General features: G+C 72.9%; 2 protein-coding genes across 3 annotated transcripts; one reads left to right on the top strand and one right to left on the bottom strand.

The window, feature by feature from the left end:
* The first annotated feature begins 510 nt into the window (after nt 1-510).
* Nucleotides 511-2,829, top strand: MYL6 (myosin light chain 6). Of its 2 annotated transcripts, XM_082332695.1 has the most exons (7): nt 511-630; nt 813-840; nt 1,380-1,523; nt 1,597-1,770; nt 1,982-2,059; nt 2,170-2,208; nt 2,601-2,829. In XM_082332695.1, exons 1-6 carry the CDS (start codon nt 628-630, stop codon nt 2,196-2,198), a joined length of 456 nt encoding a protein of 151 aa, XP_082188821.1. In that variant the 5' UTR covers nt 511-627; the 3' UTR covers nt 2,199-2,208; nt 2,601-2,829. The 2 variants fall into 2 exon arrangements, with proteins under 2 accessions (XP_082188821.1, XP_082188822.1); XM_082332696.1 differs by lacking the exon at nt 2,170-2,208.
* Nucleotides 2,830-3,104: 275 nt separating this feature from the next.
* SMARCC2 (SWI/SNF related BAF chromatin remodeling complex subunit C2) lies at nt 3,105-11,686 on the bottom strand. Its single transcript, XM_082332612.1, has 29 exons — nt 11,546-11,686; nt 11,274-11,393; nt 9,974-10,059; nt 9,578-9,659; nt 9,409-9,501; nt 9,245-9,314; nt 9,015-9,084; nt 8,819-8,894; nt 8,597-8,728; nt 8,387-8,502; nt 8,146-8,270; nt 7,977-8,036; nt 7,843-7,880; nt 7,464-7,594; nt 7,295-7,366; nt 7,089-7,202; nt 6,843-6,996; nt 6,619-6,711; nt 6,274-6,393; nt 6,144-6,206; nt 5,811-6,069; nt 5,154-5,315; nt 5,009-5,073; nt 4,789-4,918; nt 4,540-4,706; nt 4,330-4,464; nt 3,926-4,244; nt 3,468-3,839; nt 3,105-3,294 (listed from the first exon to the last, which is right to left on the bottom strand). The coding sequence occupies exons 1-29, from the start codon at nt 11,654-11,656 to the stop codon at nt 3,218-3,220; spliced, it is 3,612 nt and encodes a 1,203-aa protein (XP_082188738.1). The 5' UTR covers nt 11,657-11,686; the 3' UTR covers nt 3,105-3,217.
* Nucleotides 11,687-12,376: the final 690 nt, after the last annotated feature.

The following is a 12,376-nucleotide window of genomic DNA, read 5'->3' as shown; positions in this document are numbered from 1 at the left end:
ACCCGCGGGGTGTCCCCATCGCGGTGTCCCCATCGCAGTGCCCTTCATGGCGGTGGCCATCGGGGTGTCCCCAGTGTCGCGTCCCGGTGGGATGCTGCCCGTGGGGTTTGGTCCTGTGGCTGCCCGCCCTCGTGTCCCCATCGCGGTGTCCCCATCGCGGTGTCCCCACCGCGGTGCCCTTCATGGCGGTGGCCGTGGGGGTCTCCCTCCCGAGGTGCCCCCGGTGTCAGGTCCCCGTGGGGCGCAGTCCCTGGGGCGTCCCCCGTCGCGGTGTCCCCGTGGGGTGCTTCCCTACGGGGGTGTCCCCGTGGGGCCGCCGTTGGGGTGCCCCCCCCCCCCCCCCGGGGTGTGCCCGTGGGATGCCGTCACTGGGGTGCCCGTGATGACGTCACCTGGGGGGTGCCCCCCCCCATCCCGGCCCCGCTCCGTGCCCATCTTTAGACAAAAAATCCCCCCCGGAGAAGGGGCGTGGCCTGGCCCCGCCCCGCCCCCTCATGCATAATGCATCGCCGCGCAGCGCCGTGACGCGGCGGCGGGGCCGAGGGGCGGGCGGTGACGCCGCTCGGTAGAAAGCGCCCGCCCGCCGCGCCCGGCCCAGAGCGCGGAGCAGGGAGCGCAGCCGCCGCCATGGTGGGGCACCGGCACCGGGAGCGGGCACCGGGGGCGGCGGGCGGGGGCCGCGGGGGGCGGCGGGGCCGGGGCGGGGGGCGCGGGGGGGCGGCGGGGCCCCGGGCGCCGGCGCCATCCCCGAGGGCGCGGCCGGGCGGTGCCGGTGCCGCCGGTGCCCGCTGACCGCCGCGCTCTCCCCGCAGTGCGACTTCTCGGAGGAGCAAACCGCGGGTGAGTGACCGGTACCGGGCACCGGGAGCAGCCCCCGTTCCCACCCCCACCCCCCCCCCCCCCGCTCCGTCCCGGCACCGGGCGCGGCCCCAGCGCTTCCTGCGCGGGCGGGGCCGGGCCCGGGGCAAAGTCTCGCCCGGGCGGGGCCGTTCGCGCCGGGGCCCGGGGTGCGGGGCCGGGCCCGGGGGTGCGGGGCCCGGGGGTGCGGGGCCGGGCCCGGGGGGGGCGCGGGGCGGGGGGGGCGCGGGCCCTTCTTGCGCCATTTGCCCTTATATGGGCATAGCGCGGGGCCGGGCCGCGCATTCCTGCGGGGGGGGGGGGGAGCATCCCGGAGCGGCGGCCGCGGCGGCCTCCATCCCGGCCGGTTCCACCGGGAAACCGGATCCTGCCCGTGAACGAAACCCGACCCGGGGGGGGGGGGGGGGGCGGGGCGGGTGGTGGGGTCCCGGGGGCGCGGGGTGCCGCGGGTGCGGGGTCCCGGGGCGGGGGGGTCCCGGTGCCCCGGGGGTCCCGGAGGCGCTGACGGGGGGCTCCGGCAGAGTTCAAGGAGGCGTTCCAGCTCTTCGACCGCACCGGGGACGGGAAGATCCTGTACAGCCAGTGCGGGGACGTGATGCGGGCGCTGGGCCAGAACCCCACCAACGCCGAGGTCATGAAGGTGCTGGGCAACCCCAAGAGCGATGGTGAGTGGGGGACCCCCGCCCCACGGCCCCCCCCGGCCCCCCCGGGCCCCCGCCCACGGCCTCCCTCCCGCAGAGATGAACCTGAAGACGCTGAACTTCGAGCAGTTCCTGCCCATGATGCAGACCATCGCCAAGAACAAGGACCAGGGCTGCTTCGAGGACTACGTGGAGGGGCTGCGGGTCTTCGACAAGGAGGGCAACGGCACCGTCATGGGGGCTGAGATCCGCCACGTCCTCGTCACCCTGGGTGAGCGTCGCCCCCCGAATGCCCGCGAGCCCCCGGGGCCCCCTCGGCCATCCCTGGGGACCCCCAAAGCCCAGCCCGCCCCGGGCACCCCGTGAGCTCCCGGCCGGTCCCGGGGTCCCCCAAAGCCCCCAGCCACCTCCAGGGCCCCCCCCGAGCCCCGGGGACCCCCGGCGTCCCCCCATCGCCCCGGGGTGACGCGGCTGTCCCGCAGGCGAGAAGATGACGGAGGAGGAGGTGGAGCAGCTGGTGGCCGGGCACGAGGACAGCAACGGCTGCATCAACTACGAAGGTGAGGGCCGGGGGTCCCGGGGGGCTGGGGGTCCCGGGGGTCCCGGGGGGCCGGGGGGCTCGGCCGCGGCCCCGCTCCTCCCTGACCATCGTCTCCTTCCTTCCTCCCAGCGTTTGTGAGACACATCTTGTCAGGGTGACGCCGCAGGGGTACGCCTCCCCCCGCTCCCCTCAGTTACTTACCATTTTTTTTTCCTTCCTATTTTTTCTGGTGGAGTCTTTTTTTTTTTAAAAACAAAAAGCAAAAACAAACAAAAAAAAAAAAAAGGCCGCCTGGTTTGCGCTCTCGCCCTCGGTGCCGCCCCCGCATGCCCCTCTGCATGGAGCCCCCTGCGCGCCGGGGCCGGGAGGCGGGTGCTGGGGCGGGGGCCGGCGCGGCCCCCGGCAGCGCGGGCGGTGTCGGGCCGGGGCTGCAGCGACGCCGGTTCCTCCCTGCGCTCTTCAGCCGTTTGACTTTGGTTTTCCTGCCTCTCTCCGGGACGAGGGCGGGGGGGGGCCCGGCAGAGCCCCCCCCTCACCCCGCTCTCCCCTTCTCTCCACAGAGCTGGTCCGGATGGTGCTGAGCGGCTGAGGCCCCTCGTGGCATCGCGTCCCGTCCCCCCCTCCCCATCGAAACCCCCAAACCGCTCGGGCTTTGGTGCCTTTCCCCTCATTTTCCTGCCGCTGCCGCCAGCCCCCCGCCCCCCCGGCGCGGGTGTTGCCCCACGGCCCCCAGTCAATAAAGTGTCGGGAAGGCGCTGCCCCCCCGCGCGCCGCCGCCCCCCAGACAGAGCCTGCGCCACCGGCCGCTTTCTTCCCGCCCCGGGGACTTGGAATTTTATTTTTGTTGGTTTTTTTAAAAAAAAAACAAAAACAAAAGGGGGGGGGGTGACAACTGCGGAGGAGCTGGGGGTCGGGGGGGGGGGGAATGCCCACGTGTGCAGGTGCGATGGGAGCTGTCTCATAAATAGCCGGGGGAGCGGGGGCCCGGCCCGCCCGGGGAGACCAACGCTTAAATAAAATCCGGGACGATCATAAAAAAATACCAAAGCTGGGGGGGTCAGGGCGGGGGGGGGGGGGGGCTTCCTTCGGGGCGCCTTGCGGGGCGGGAGGGCCGGTCTCCCCGGGCCGGTGGCGGCGGCGGGGTCGGGGCTGCGGCGTCCTCGGCCCCGGCGGGGGCTCACTGCGTGGGGGGGACGGGGGTGGCCGTGCTGGGGCTGGGCGCGATGGGGTCCGTCTGCAGGGGGGGGCCTTGGTCTGCAGGGAGAGAAAAGAAAGGGGGGGGGGTCACATCTGGGGGGGGCAAGGGGGTGCACGAGCACCTCTTGCCCCACAGCGCCCGGGAAGGGTTGAGCCCCCCAGCCCCGCGCCCGCGAGTGGGTCCCCCCCTCCCCGTCCCCGGTGGCCCCCCGCGCCCCCCCATGTCTCACCTGCGAGGAGGCCGGGGTTGGGAAGGAGGCTTCCCTGCACGGCGGCCACGATGGCGGGGCTGTGCGCGGCGGCCGAGCCCCCCGCGAGGTGCGGCAGGGCCAGGCCGGGTGGGTGGGCGGGGGGGGGCAGCCCCCCGGACGGCATGCTGCTGGCGAGGGCCCCATGCAGCGGGAGGGCGGGCGGGTTAGCGGGGAAGGTGGCGCCGAGGGGCTCGGCGGGGGGGTTAGCCATGCTAAATGGGATGGCGGATGGAGGCAATCCGAAGGGCAGGGCCGCGGGCGCATTACCGGGCACGGCGGGGTGGCCGCTGCCACCGAGGCTCCCAGCCAGGCTCTGGGACGGCGGCTGCTGCCCGGGGAACGGCACCGGGGCTGCGGGGAGAGCCGGGGTGGGCGTCAGCGCCGAGACCCCGGCGCCGACGCCACCCACCCAGCCAGCCCCGGGCACCCCGACTCACCGTGCGGGACGGCCGGGGCGCCCGGCGGCGGGGGCGGCTGCGGCGGGGGGGCCCCGGGCAGCGGCTGCCCCACGGGCTCGGCGGGGGCCACCATGGCGGGGGCGGGCGGCGCGCCCAGCGGGTGGGCGGCGGGGGCCAGGGGGGCGCCGGCGGCGGCGGGCAGGGGCTGGGCGCCCGGCGGCAGCGGGGGCGGCTGCTGCTGCTGCTGCTGCTGGAGGTGCTGGAAGTGCTGCTGGCGGGCGCGCATCTCCGCGTACTTCAGCTGCTCCATGTGGAAGGCCTGACGGTCCGCCAGCAGCTGCTGCCGCTGGTACTCCAGCTGGGGGGACAGGGCGGGGGTCAGCAGGGGATGCGGGCCTGGGGGCAAGCGCCTGGCTCCCCCCGCCGCCGCCGCCGCCACTCACGGCCTCGCGCTCCCGGTCCATGATGGTCTCCAGCTCCTCGAAGTGCCGCAGCTTGATCTCCAGCTTCTTCATCTGCGTCTCCACCAGCAGCGCCACCAGCGACTTGATCTTACGCTCCTCCACTGCCGCCAAGTGCTGCGGGGGGCCGGGGGGGTCAGCACCCGCACCGGGGCTGCGCTGCGCCCCCCAGCCCCGACCCCAGCCCCTCACCTTGGCCTTCACGGCGGCAGCGGCCAGGGCGGCGGCGGCGGCGGTGGAGAGGTTCCCCTCGCCGATGTCCCGCTCCACCTTGGCCTTGCGCTCGGCCTCGGGCTCCGGTGGCTCCTTGGGCGCCTCCTCCGGCCCCTCCTTCGCCTCCTTCTCCTTCTCCGGCTCCCCTGCGGCAGGGCGGGGGCCGCGTCGGCGGGGCAGGGCCGTGGGGGGCTCGGCGTCCCCCCAGCCCAGCCGGGCCCCACTCACCTGTGCCATCGCCATCACCCTTGTCGGGCTCCTTCTCGCCCTCCACCTCCTTCCCCTTCTCCTCCTCCTTCTTGGGCACCTCCCCAGGCTTCTCCTTCGCCTCCTCCTCGGCGGCGCCGTCCCGGGGCTCCTGGGGAGGCACCGGCCCCGCAGCCGCTCGAGTCCCGGCACCAGCCGCCCTCCCCAGGCCCCCGCGCCCCCTCCCCGCGCCAGACACTACCTTCGCCTCCTTCTTCTCCTCCGCCGGCTGCGCCTCCGCCCGCGCCTCCTCCGCACCGCTCTCCTCTGGGGATGCAAGCGCAGGGTCAGGCCCCGCTGCTGCCCGCCCCAGGCCTGGCAAACTCATCACACGGACCCCTCCTCACCTATCCGCTCCGGCTCGTCGGAGGTGGTGCCGGCGATGCCGCTGCTCTCCAGCCCGAACGCGGGGTCGGCCTTGCCCGTCACCTTGGCCGCCTCCTCCACCTTGCGGACGTGGGCCTCCACCAAGGCCGTGGGCACCTCCTCCTTCATCTTGGAGAACTCCTCTGCGGGGCAGCGGGCCCTCAGCGGGGCCCCGCGCCCTCGGGGCCAGCCCTGGGCCTCAGCACCGCACAGCCCTCGGGGGCTCGGCCTCATCCTGGCTCCACGCAGGACTTGTCCTGCCTCTCTATAGGATGCCCTAGCGCACTCATCCCAGCGCCTCACAGGGGTCCTCCTGGCTCCCCATAGGAATCCCTATGAGACTCAATCTTCTCCCATAGGCCTCACCCCAGCTGCCTATAGGACGCATCCTATCTCCCCATAGGCCTCACCCTGTCTCCCTGCAGGAATCCCTATCGGACTCATTCCCATCTTCCTATAAGACTCATCTTGGCTCCCTATAGGACTTGGCCATCTCCCCGTAAGACTCGTCCTGTCTCCCTATAGAACTCCCTGTAGGACCCATCCCACCCTCCTCTAGGACCCCCCACAGGACTCGTCCCTCTCCCCACGGGCCCCGTCCCCCCAGGCCGGACCCCCGCCGGGAGGGGCCGCGTTACCCAGAGCCGACTTGGCGGCGGCGGAGGCGACGCGGGGGTCGACGACGGAGGCCAGGAAGGCGACGGTGCTCATGACGGGGTTGCCGGACTGGCTGAAGGGGATGGGCTGGTAGGCCAGCGGCCCCAGGGACGCCTCCGAGTCCTCCAGGTAGGGGTCCTCGATCGGCAGCCGCAGGAAATGCAGGATGCACTCGTCCTGCGTCCGGCTGCCCACGTGCTCCGACACCTTGTTCCAGTCGTCCTTGTACATCTCCAGGGCCTGCGGGACGGAGTGGGGGGCATCAGCGGGGTCCGGTGGCCCCGTCCCCCCCCTCCCCGCGGACCCCCACTCACCTCCAGCAGCAGCAGCGTCTCCTGCTCCGTCCACTCCCGCGTGGCGCTGGCGGCGGCTTTGCTCTGCGCGGGGAGAGAGGGGTGAGCGGCGGCGGGCAGGGGGACGGGGACGGGGACGGGAGGTGCCCACCTTGGAGGGGACATTCTTCTTGGTGTACATGTCGGTGCGGAGGCCGAAGTTCTGCATGTCGGCCGGCTTCTCCTTGCTCTTGTCGGGGAAGTTCAGCATCTGCTGCGAGGCCGAGGTCTGCTGCCGGGGGAGGAGAGGGGACGCTGGGGACGCGGCCACGGGGGACAGGCCGCGAGGACGCCGGTCCCCCCCCATCCCAGAGAAGCCTTCGTGCCCCATCTCGTCACGGTGTCCCCCCCGCGTCCCTGCTCCCCGGGGCAGGGCGGCATGCGGGGCGCGAGGGGGAGGAGGGAAGGAGCCTTCCTCGGCCAGCGGCGGGGCGACGGACCCCAAGGAGCCGCCTACCAGCTCCGGCTTCCCCTTCACCGTCTCGGTGACGAGGTCTTCGATCTCTTTGCTCTTGCGGCCCGTCTTGGCGTCGCCGTCGCTCTGCCGGCCCTGAGGCACGGATCGAAGCTGTGCGATCCCCCCACCCCCCGCCCCCACCCCGCGCCCGGCCCCCGCGGGGACCGGGGAAAGGCAGAGGGGGGACGCGGCTGGGCGAGGAGCGGCCGCCCCCGCGCACCCACCTGGGGCGTCTTGGGCTGCAGCGGCACCAGCCCCGAGGGCGTATCGGCCAGGACGTGGAAGTGGGAGGTCGGCGGGGGGCCCATGGGGGTGGGCCGGCTCTCGGCGTCCACCTGGTAGTTGATGAGGCCCCACTGCTCCAGGAAGGCGTGGACCCTGCGGAGAGCCGGGGCTCAGACCCCGCCGGTCCCTCCGCCAGCGCCAGGGTGCCGAACTGGTCCCCCTGGCCCCACCGGCGCCAGACCCACCGCATGATGGCACAGACGTCCCCGGCCAGGTTGCGGCGGCACGCCGTGGAGGTCAGGTACTCCTGCGGGTTCAGCCGGTACGTGTCGATCATGAAGTTGCGGTAAGCCAAGTATCTGGGGGAGAGTGGCGAGGCGTCAGTGCCGGCCACGGCCCCGCCGGCACCGGGAGAGATGGGGAAGTGCGGGGGGGCGGGGTTCAGCCTCACATTTCGGGGGTCTTGGATTTATTCTTGCCATTGAAGAACTCGGGCAGGGCTCGGCGCTCGATGGCATGGACGCTGCAAGACGAGACGCTCGGGAAGGGCCCGGCCCAGCGGCCGCACGCCGTCCGGCTGGCGCCCCGGGGCGCCGTCCTCACCCTCGGCTGCCCCGTACCTGTTGTAGTCGAACCAGGCGGCGTAGCTGGGGATGATGATGTGGTGGGTCTGCTCCGTCACGTTGTCCTCGTGCAGGTCGGGGTTCTTGGCCTGCTCCCCCTTGCTCCCGGTGCCGTTCTCCTCCTCGTCCTGCCAGAGACCAGCATCACGTGGGCAAGGGGGTCCTGAGACCCCTTTTGCACCCTTCCTCATCCTCACTGAGAGCACGGTGAGGCCAATGGCCCAGGGCAAAGCCGCCTGCAGCCCCAGGGCAGGGCAGAAAGGGGCCCTTGTCCCCAGAAGAGGGACAAGGAAAGAGGGATAAGAGGCGACCGTGAGCGATGGTGAGCCCGTGCTGGGGCGGGAACATCTGCCCTGCAGACGGGCCCGGGCCTCACCTTGCCGGCCGTCTCCATGCTTTCATCTTCCTGCTCATCTGGAAGAGAGGAGAGCGGGGGCAGTTTTGGGCACTGCCAGGTCTGTGGCGATGGGGGACCTGCTGCGGCGCGCGGCCCCGGCGGCTCGGACTCACCCAGGTCCGTCATGGTGCCCCCCTTGACGGGCGCAGACTCCGAGTCCTTCTTGGTGTTGACTGCAGCGGAGGGAAGCGGCGCTGAGCACCCCAAGGACGGGCCCCGACCCCAGCCCACGCTCGTGACGGGGGGGACCCCGCGGGGTGGCTGCCGGCCCCCCACCCTGACCTGTCTTGGGCAGGGTGACCTCTTCCACGTTGGGGACGGGCGAGGGCTCGTCCATGTCCTTTGTCAGGTCCTCCTGCTCCTCCTCGCGGTGCCCACGCTTGGATTTGTTGTAGGGGGTGGAGGGTCTGCGAAGGGAGAGACCCCGCCGTGTCCCAGTCACCACCGCCCCCCTGGGGCCGGAGTCCCCCCCAGCCCCTGCCCGGGGCTGGACGCCACCCCGCCGCCCCCCGCCCAGGCTCACCCCTTCTTGGCGTTCTTCTTCTTGGCCTCTGGGGTGGGCGAGGGGGAGGGCGAGCGCTTTCGCTTCTTGTAGTTGCCCCCCTTCTTGTCCCGCCGGTCTGAATCGGGGCTGTTCACCTGGGGGGACGGGGGGTCGCTGGGTCCGACCGAGCGGGATGGCCAAGCAGAGACCCCCATCGTCCCCCCCGCGGCTTTGCAGCCCCGCTCTGACCTCGTCCGTCAGCGTCTTGGCCGAGATCTTCTTCCTGCGGGCAACGGGGCTCTTCTCGTCCGTCACCTCGTAGTCCTCCTCGTTCATCCACTCGTTGAAGGTGTCTGTGTCCAGGATCCACTTGGCGTGGACCTGCCGGGCAGGGGTGGGGTGCGTCAGGCAGCCAGCGGGCAGGGGAGGAGGGGGCTGCAGCCGCCATCCCAGCCCGGGGCTCCCCGTTACCTTCCGGGGCTTCTCCGGCGTCGGGGCGTCCTCCACAGAGGCCTCAATTTCGCTGGCGGGGATCCAGGTGTCATAGCTGCGGGCGCAGAGGGACGGGGTGAGAGCAGCACCCACAGCGGGCTGGGCGCCCCACGGGCACGGGGGGCTCCATCGGGCGTCAGCCGCGTCCCCGCAGCCCCTGCCCGGGACCCCTCACCTGTCGGGGTAGTAGCCCCAGTGCAGCAGGACCTGCTTGTCGCGCTTCATGACCGGCCGGACCCACTCCTCTGCGGGAGACATGGAGCGGGACCGGCGCTGAGCACACGGACCCACCCTCCCCCCGAGAGCCGCCCGTGACGCCGAGCGCGGCTCTGGCCCCCAAACGCCACGCCCCGCCCCGGGCGTTTCACCGTCAGCTCGGAGCAGGGGGCTCCCCCTTGCACCCACCTTCCTCCAGGTTCCCGGGGACGGGGCAGACGATGTGGGACGCGTTGCTCTTGTCCTCGGTCACCGTGCCCTGCAGGGAGAGCAGGGGAGTGGGTCCAGGGCTGAGGGCCGGGGCAGGGCATTGGAGGGGCCCCCTGCGCCCCCGCCCCGGCGCTGCCACCGACCTGGTGCCTCTTGACGATGTCTTTCAGCTTGCTCAGCAGCTTGGGCTCGATCTCCTGGTGCAGGAAGATGTTGGGCCGGGCCAGGCAGTTGTTCTGGGGAAGGAGAGCGGAGCGGTGAGCAGGTGGGGGACAGGGGGGTCCCGGGAGGGGCGGGGGCGGCGCCTCTTACCTGCACCAGGGATTTCTCGATGGTCATGAACATCTCCACGTTGCGGTCCATCCGCGAGGGATTCTGGAAATCGAAACGCCGCCTTATTGGAAGAAAAGAGCGACTCTCATGAAAGCCACAGCTCAGGTCTCCTCGTCAGCATCCAAAGCCTGGGGGGGTGGGGAGGGGGGCACACGCGCCTGAACCCCGTCGGGGTCCAGGGTGGGGAGGGGGGACGCGCCCCGGCACCTGCTTGCTGGGTGCCCTACGAACAGCCCGCCCCCGTGCAGACCTTGGCCGAGGCCACCCCAGGGCGTTCCCGTGGCGGGGAGCCCCCGCCCCCGGCCCCGTGACCCCCACCCCGGCCCCTCCCGCTCCCAGGACCCCCGGCCCCGCCGGGCACAGGCAGGCACTCACCATCCTTGGTCGCTCTTGAATTTATAGGCCGCTGCCAGGATGTGGCACAGGGCTCCTCCCGCCTTGAAATCCAAGAAGCATTTTATCTGTAACGGGAGGAAAGGGGTCGGGGGGGGTGGCTGCAAGGGGTGGGGCGTCCCCGGTGCGGCGGGGAGCTGGGCGGGGTGCCATCCCCTTGCTGCGGTGCCATCCCCTCGCTGGGGTGCCATCCCCTTGCTGCGGTGCCATCCCCTCGCTGGGGTGCCATCCCCACGTCACGGTGCCATCCCCTTGCTGCGGTGCCATCCCCACGTCACGGTGCCATCCCCTCGTCAGGGTGCCATCCCCTCGCTGGGGTGCCATCCCCACGTCACGGTGCCATCCCCTCGTCAGGGTGCCATCCCCTCGCTGTGGGGTGCCATCCCCACGTCACGGTGCCATCCCCTCGTCGGGCTCTGTCCCTGGGTTGGGATTCAGTCCCTGTGGTGTTGGGGCACTGTCCCCAGCTGGGGACCTGTCCCCGTGTCAGGACACTGTCCCCGGTTCCATGGGGCGCTGTCCTGCGTGGTGTCCCCAGGTCCATAAGGTCAACGGGCCCTTGGGGCGCTGTCCGTGGTCGGGGCCGTGTCCCAGTGTCGGGGTGCTGTCCCTGGTGGGACACTGTCCCTCGTGGGACGCTGTCCCCAGGGCACGGACCCTGCCTGGGGGGCAGTCCCCAGCAGGATGGTCCCCAAGTGTCACCGGGCACTGTCCCCGGGACACTGGGGCACCGTCCCTGACCCAGGCGCTGTCCCGCACTGGGGCACTGTCCCGGGTCACCGGGTGCTGTCCGTGGTCGGGCGCGGTCCCTGGGTCACTGGAATGCTCAGCTGGGTCACTGGGGCCTTGTCCCCGGGTCTTCGGGGCGCTGTCCCTGCTCGGGGCTTTGTCCCCAGCTCACTGGGGCTCTGTCCCCGGGTCTTTGGGGCGCTGTCCCTGCTTGGGGCCTTGTCCCTGGGTCTTTGGGCACTGTCTCTGCACAGGGTCTTGTCCCCGGGTCACCAGGGCCTTGTCCCCAGCTCACTGGGGCTCTGTCCTCGGGTCTTTGGGGCTCTGTCCCCAGGCCTTTGGGGCCTTGTCCCCGCATCTCTGGGGCACTGTCCCTGCTCAGCCTTGTCCCCGGGTCATCGGGGCTCTGTCCCCCGCGTCTTTGGGGCTCTGTCCCCGCGTCTTTGGGGCGCTGTCCCTGCTCGGGGCCTTGTCCCCGGCTGTCGCTGGGCCGCGTCCCCGCCGTGTCCCCGTCCCCGCCCGCGGCCCGCTGCCCGCCGCGGCGGGGGCTCACCGGCAGCTTGGTGAGGGGCGCGTTGCTGACGTGCTTGCCGAAGACCTCCTCCTGGAACTGCAGCAGCTGCACCACCAGGCTCGACAGCGACTTGTTGGTGGGGGGCTCGGCCTGGATGTACTGCGGGGGCGGGGGGTCAGCGCCGCCGCCGGGGCCGGGGGGGGGGGGGGGGGGGGGGCGGGGGCGGCGATGGCGGCGGCGGGGCCGTGACAGGCCGGGCCCGGTGGGGCGGGGGCCGGTGCCGGCGCCCCCCGCCCCCCGCCGCGCCCTACCTTCTTGTAGTTCTTGCCGAGCCAGAGGCGGACGTTGTCGAACTGGCTGACGGTGTCCGAGGCCTCGTAGTACTTGACGTTGGGGCCGCCGTCCTTCTTCCGCACCGCCATCTTCGAGCGGGCCGGGCCGCCTCCCGCCGCCTCCCGCCGCGCCGCGCCCGCTCTACCGCCCCCTGCCGGCCCCGCCCCGCGCCGCGCCCGCTCTACCGCCCCCTGCCGGCCCCGCCCCGCGCCGCGCCCGCTCTACCGCCCCCTGCCGGCCCCGCCCCGCGCCGCCTCCTCCCGCTGCCCGCTCCCTCTCTGCGCCCCCCCGTCCCCGCCGCGGGGGAACCGGCCCGGGCGGGCGGGGCCCGGGAAGGGCGGCGGGGGCGGCGGGGAGCCCCGGTGCGGGCCCGGGCGCGGCGGGCGCGGCGGGGCGGGGCGGGGCGGCGGCGGGGCCCGGTCTAGGCGGAGCGCGGCGCAGGGTGGCGCGGGAGTCACGGTGGCCGAGTGGTTAAGGCGTTGGACTCGAAATCCAATGGGGTTTCCCCGCACAGGTTCGAATCCTGTCCGTGACGCCGCTTCCCCCCGTTTTTGCGGCGGCTCCCGGGGCCGCCCCGAACGGGGCCGCTGCGGGGTGGGGGGGGCCCGGTACCCGCTCTTTTAACGGCGGGGCTCGGGGGTGGGGTGAGCCCTTTTGGGGGACCAGGGCGGGGGGGCTGCAGAGCCCGGCACAGGGGCTGGGCCCCCCCCGGGACCCCCAGCCGCCCCCCAGAGCCTCAGCCACCCCATGGGACCCCCAGCCGCCCCCGGGACCCCCCAGCCGCCCCCCGGAGCCCGTGGCGGGGGGCT

Source organism: Platalea leucorodia (assembly GCF_965183815.1).
Source record: "Platalea leucorodia genome assembly, chromosome: 23".
Taxonomy (NCBI): Eukaryota; Metazoa; Chordata; class Aves; order Pelecaniformes; family Threskiornithidae; genus Platalea; species Platalea leucorodia.
This window is presented reverse-complemented; position numbering and strand designations above follow the sequence as displayed.

Bases quoted from the DNA above. Each gene is read 5' to 3' on its own strand.
- MYL6 (XM_082332696.1), top strand. The intron at 841-1,379 runs GTGAGTGACCGG...GGGCTCCGGCAG, and splicing joins CTCGGAGGAGCAAACCGCGG to AGTTCAAGGAGGCGTTCCAG. The intron at 1,771-1,981 runs GTGAGCGTCGCC...GCTGTCCCGCAG, and splicing joins CCACGTCCTCGTCACCCTGG to GCGAGAAGATGACGGAGGAG.
- SMARCC2 (XM_082332612.1), bottom strand. From the start codon at position 11,656: ATGGCGGTGCGGAAGAAGGACGGCGGCCCCAACGTCAAGTACTACGAG. The intron at 8,271-8,386 runs GTGAGCCTGGGC...CTCCCTTCGCAG, and splicing joins AAGAAGAACGCCAAGAAGGG to ACCCTCCACCCCCTACAACA. The intron at 7,881-7,976 runs GTGAGTCCGAGC...CCTCTCTTCCAG, and splicing joins GGGCACCATGACGGACCTGG to ATGAGCAGGAAGATGAAAGC.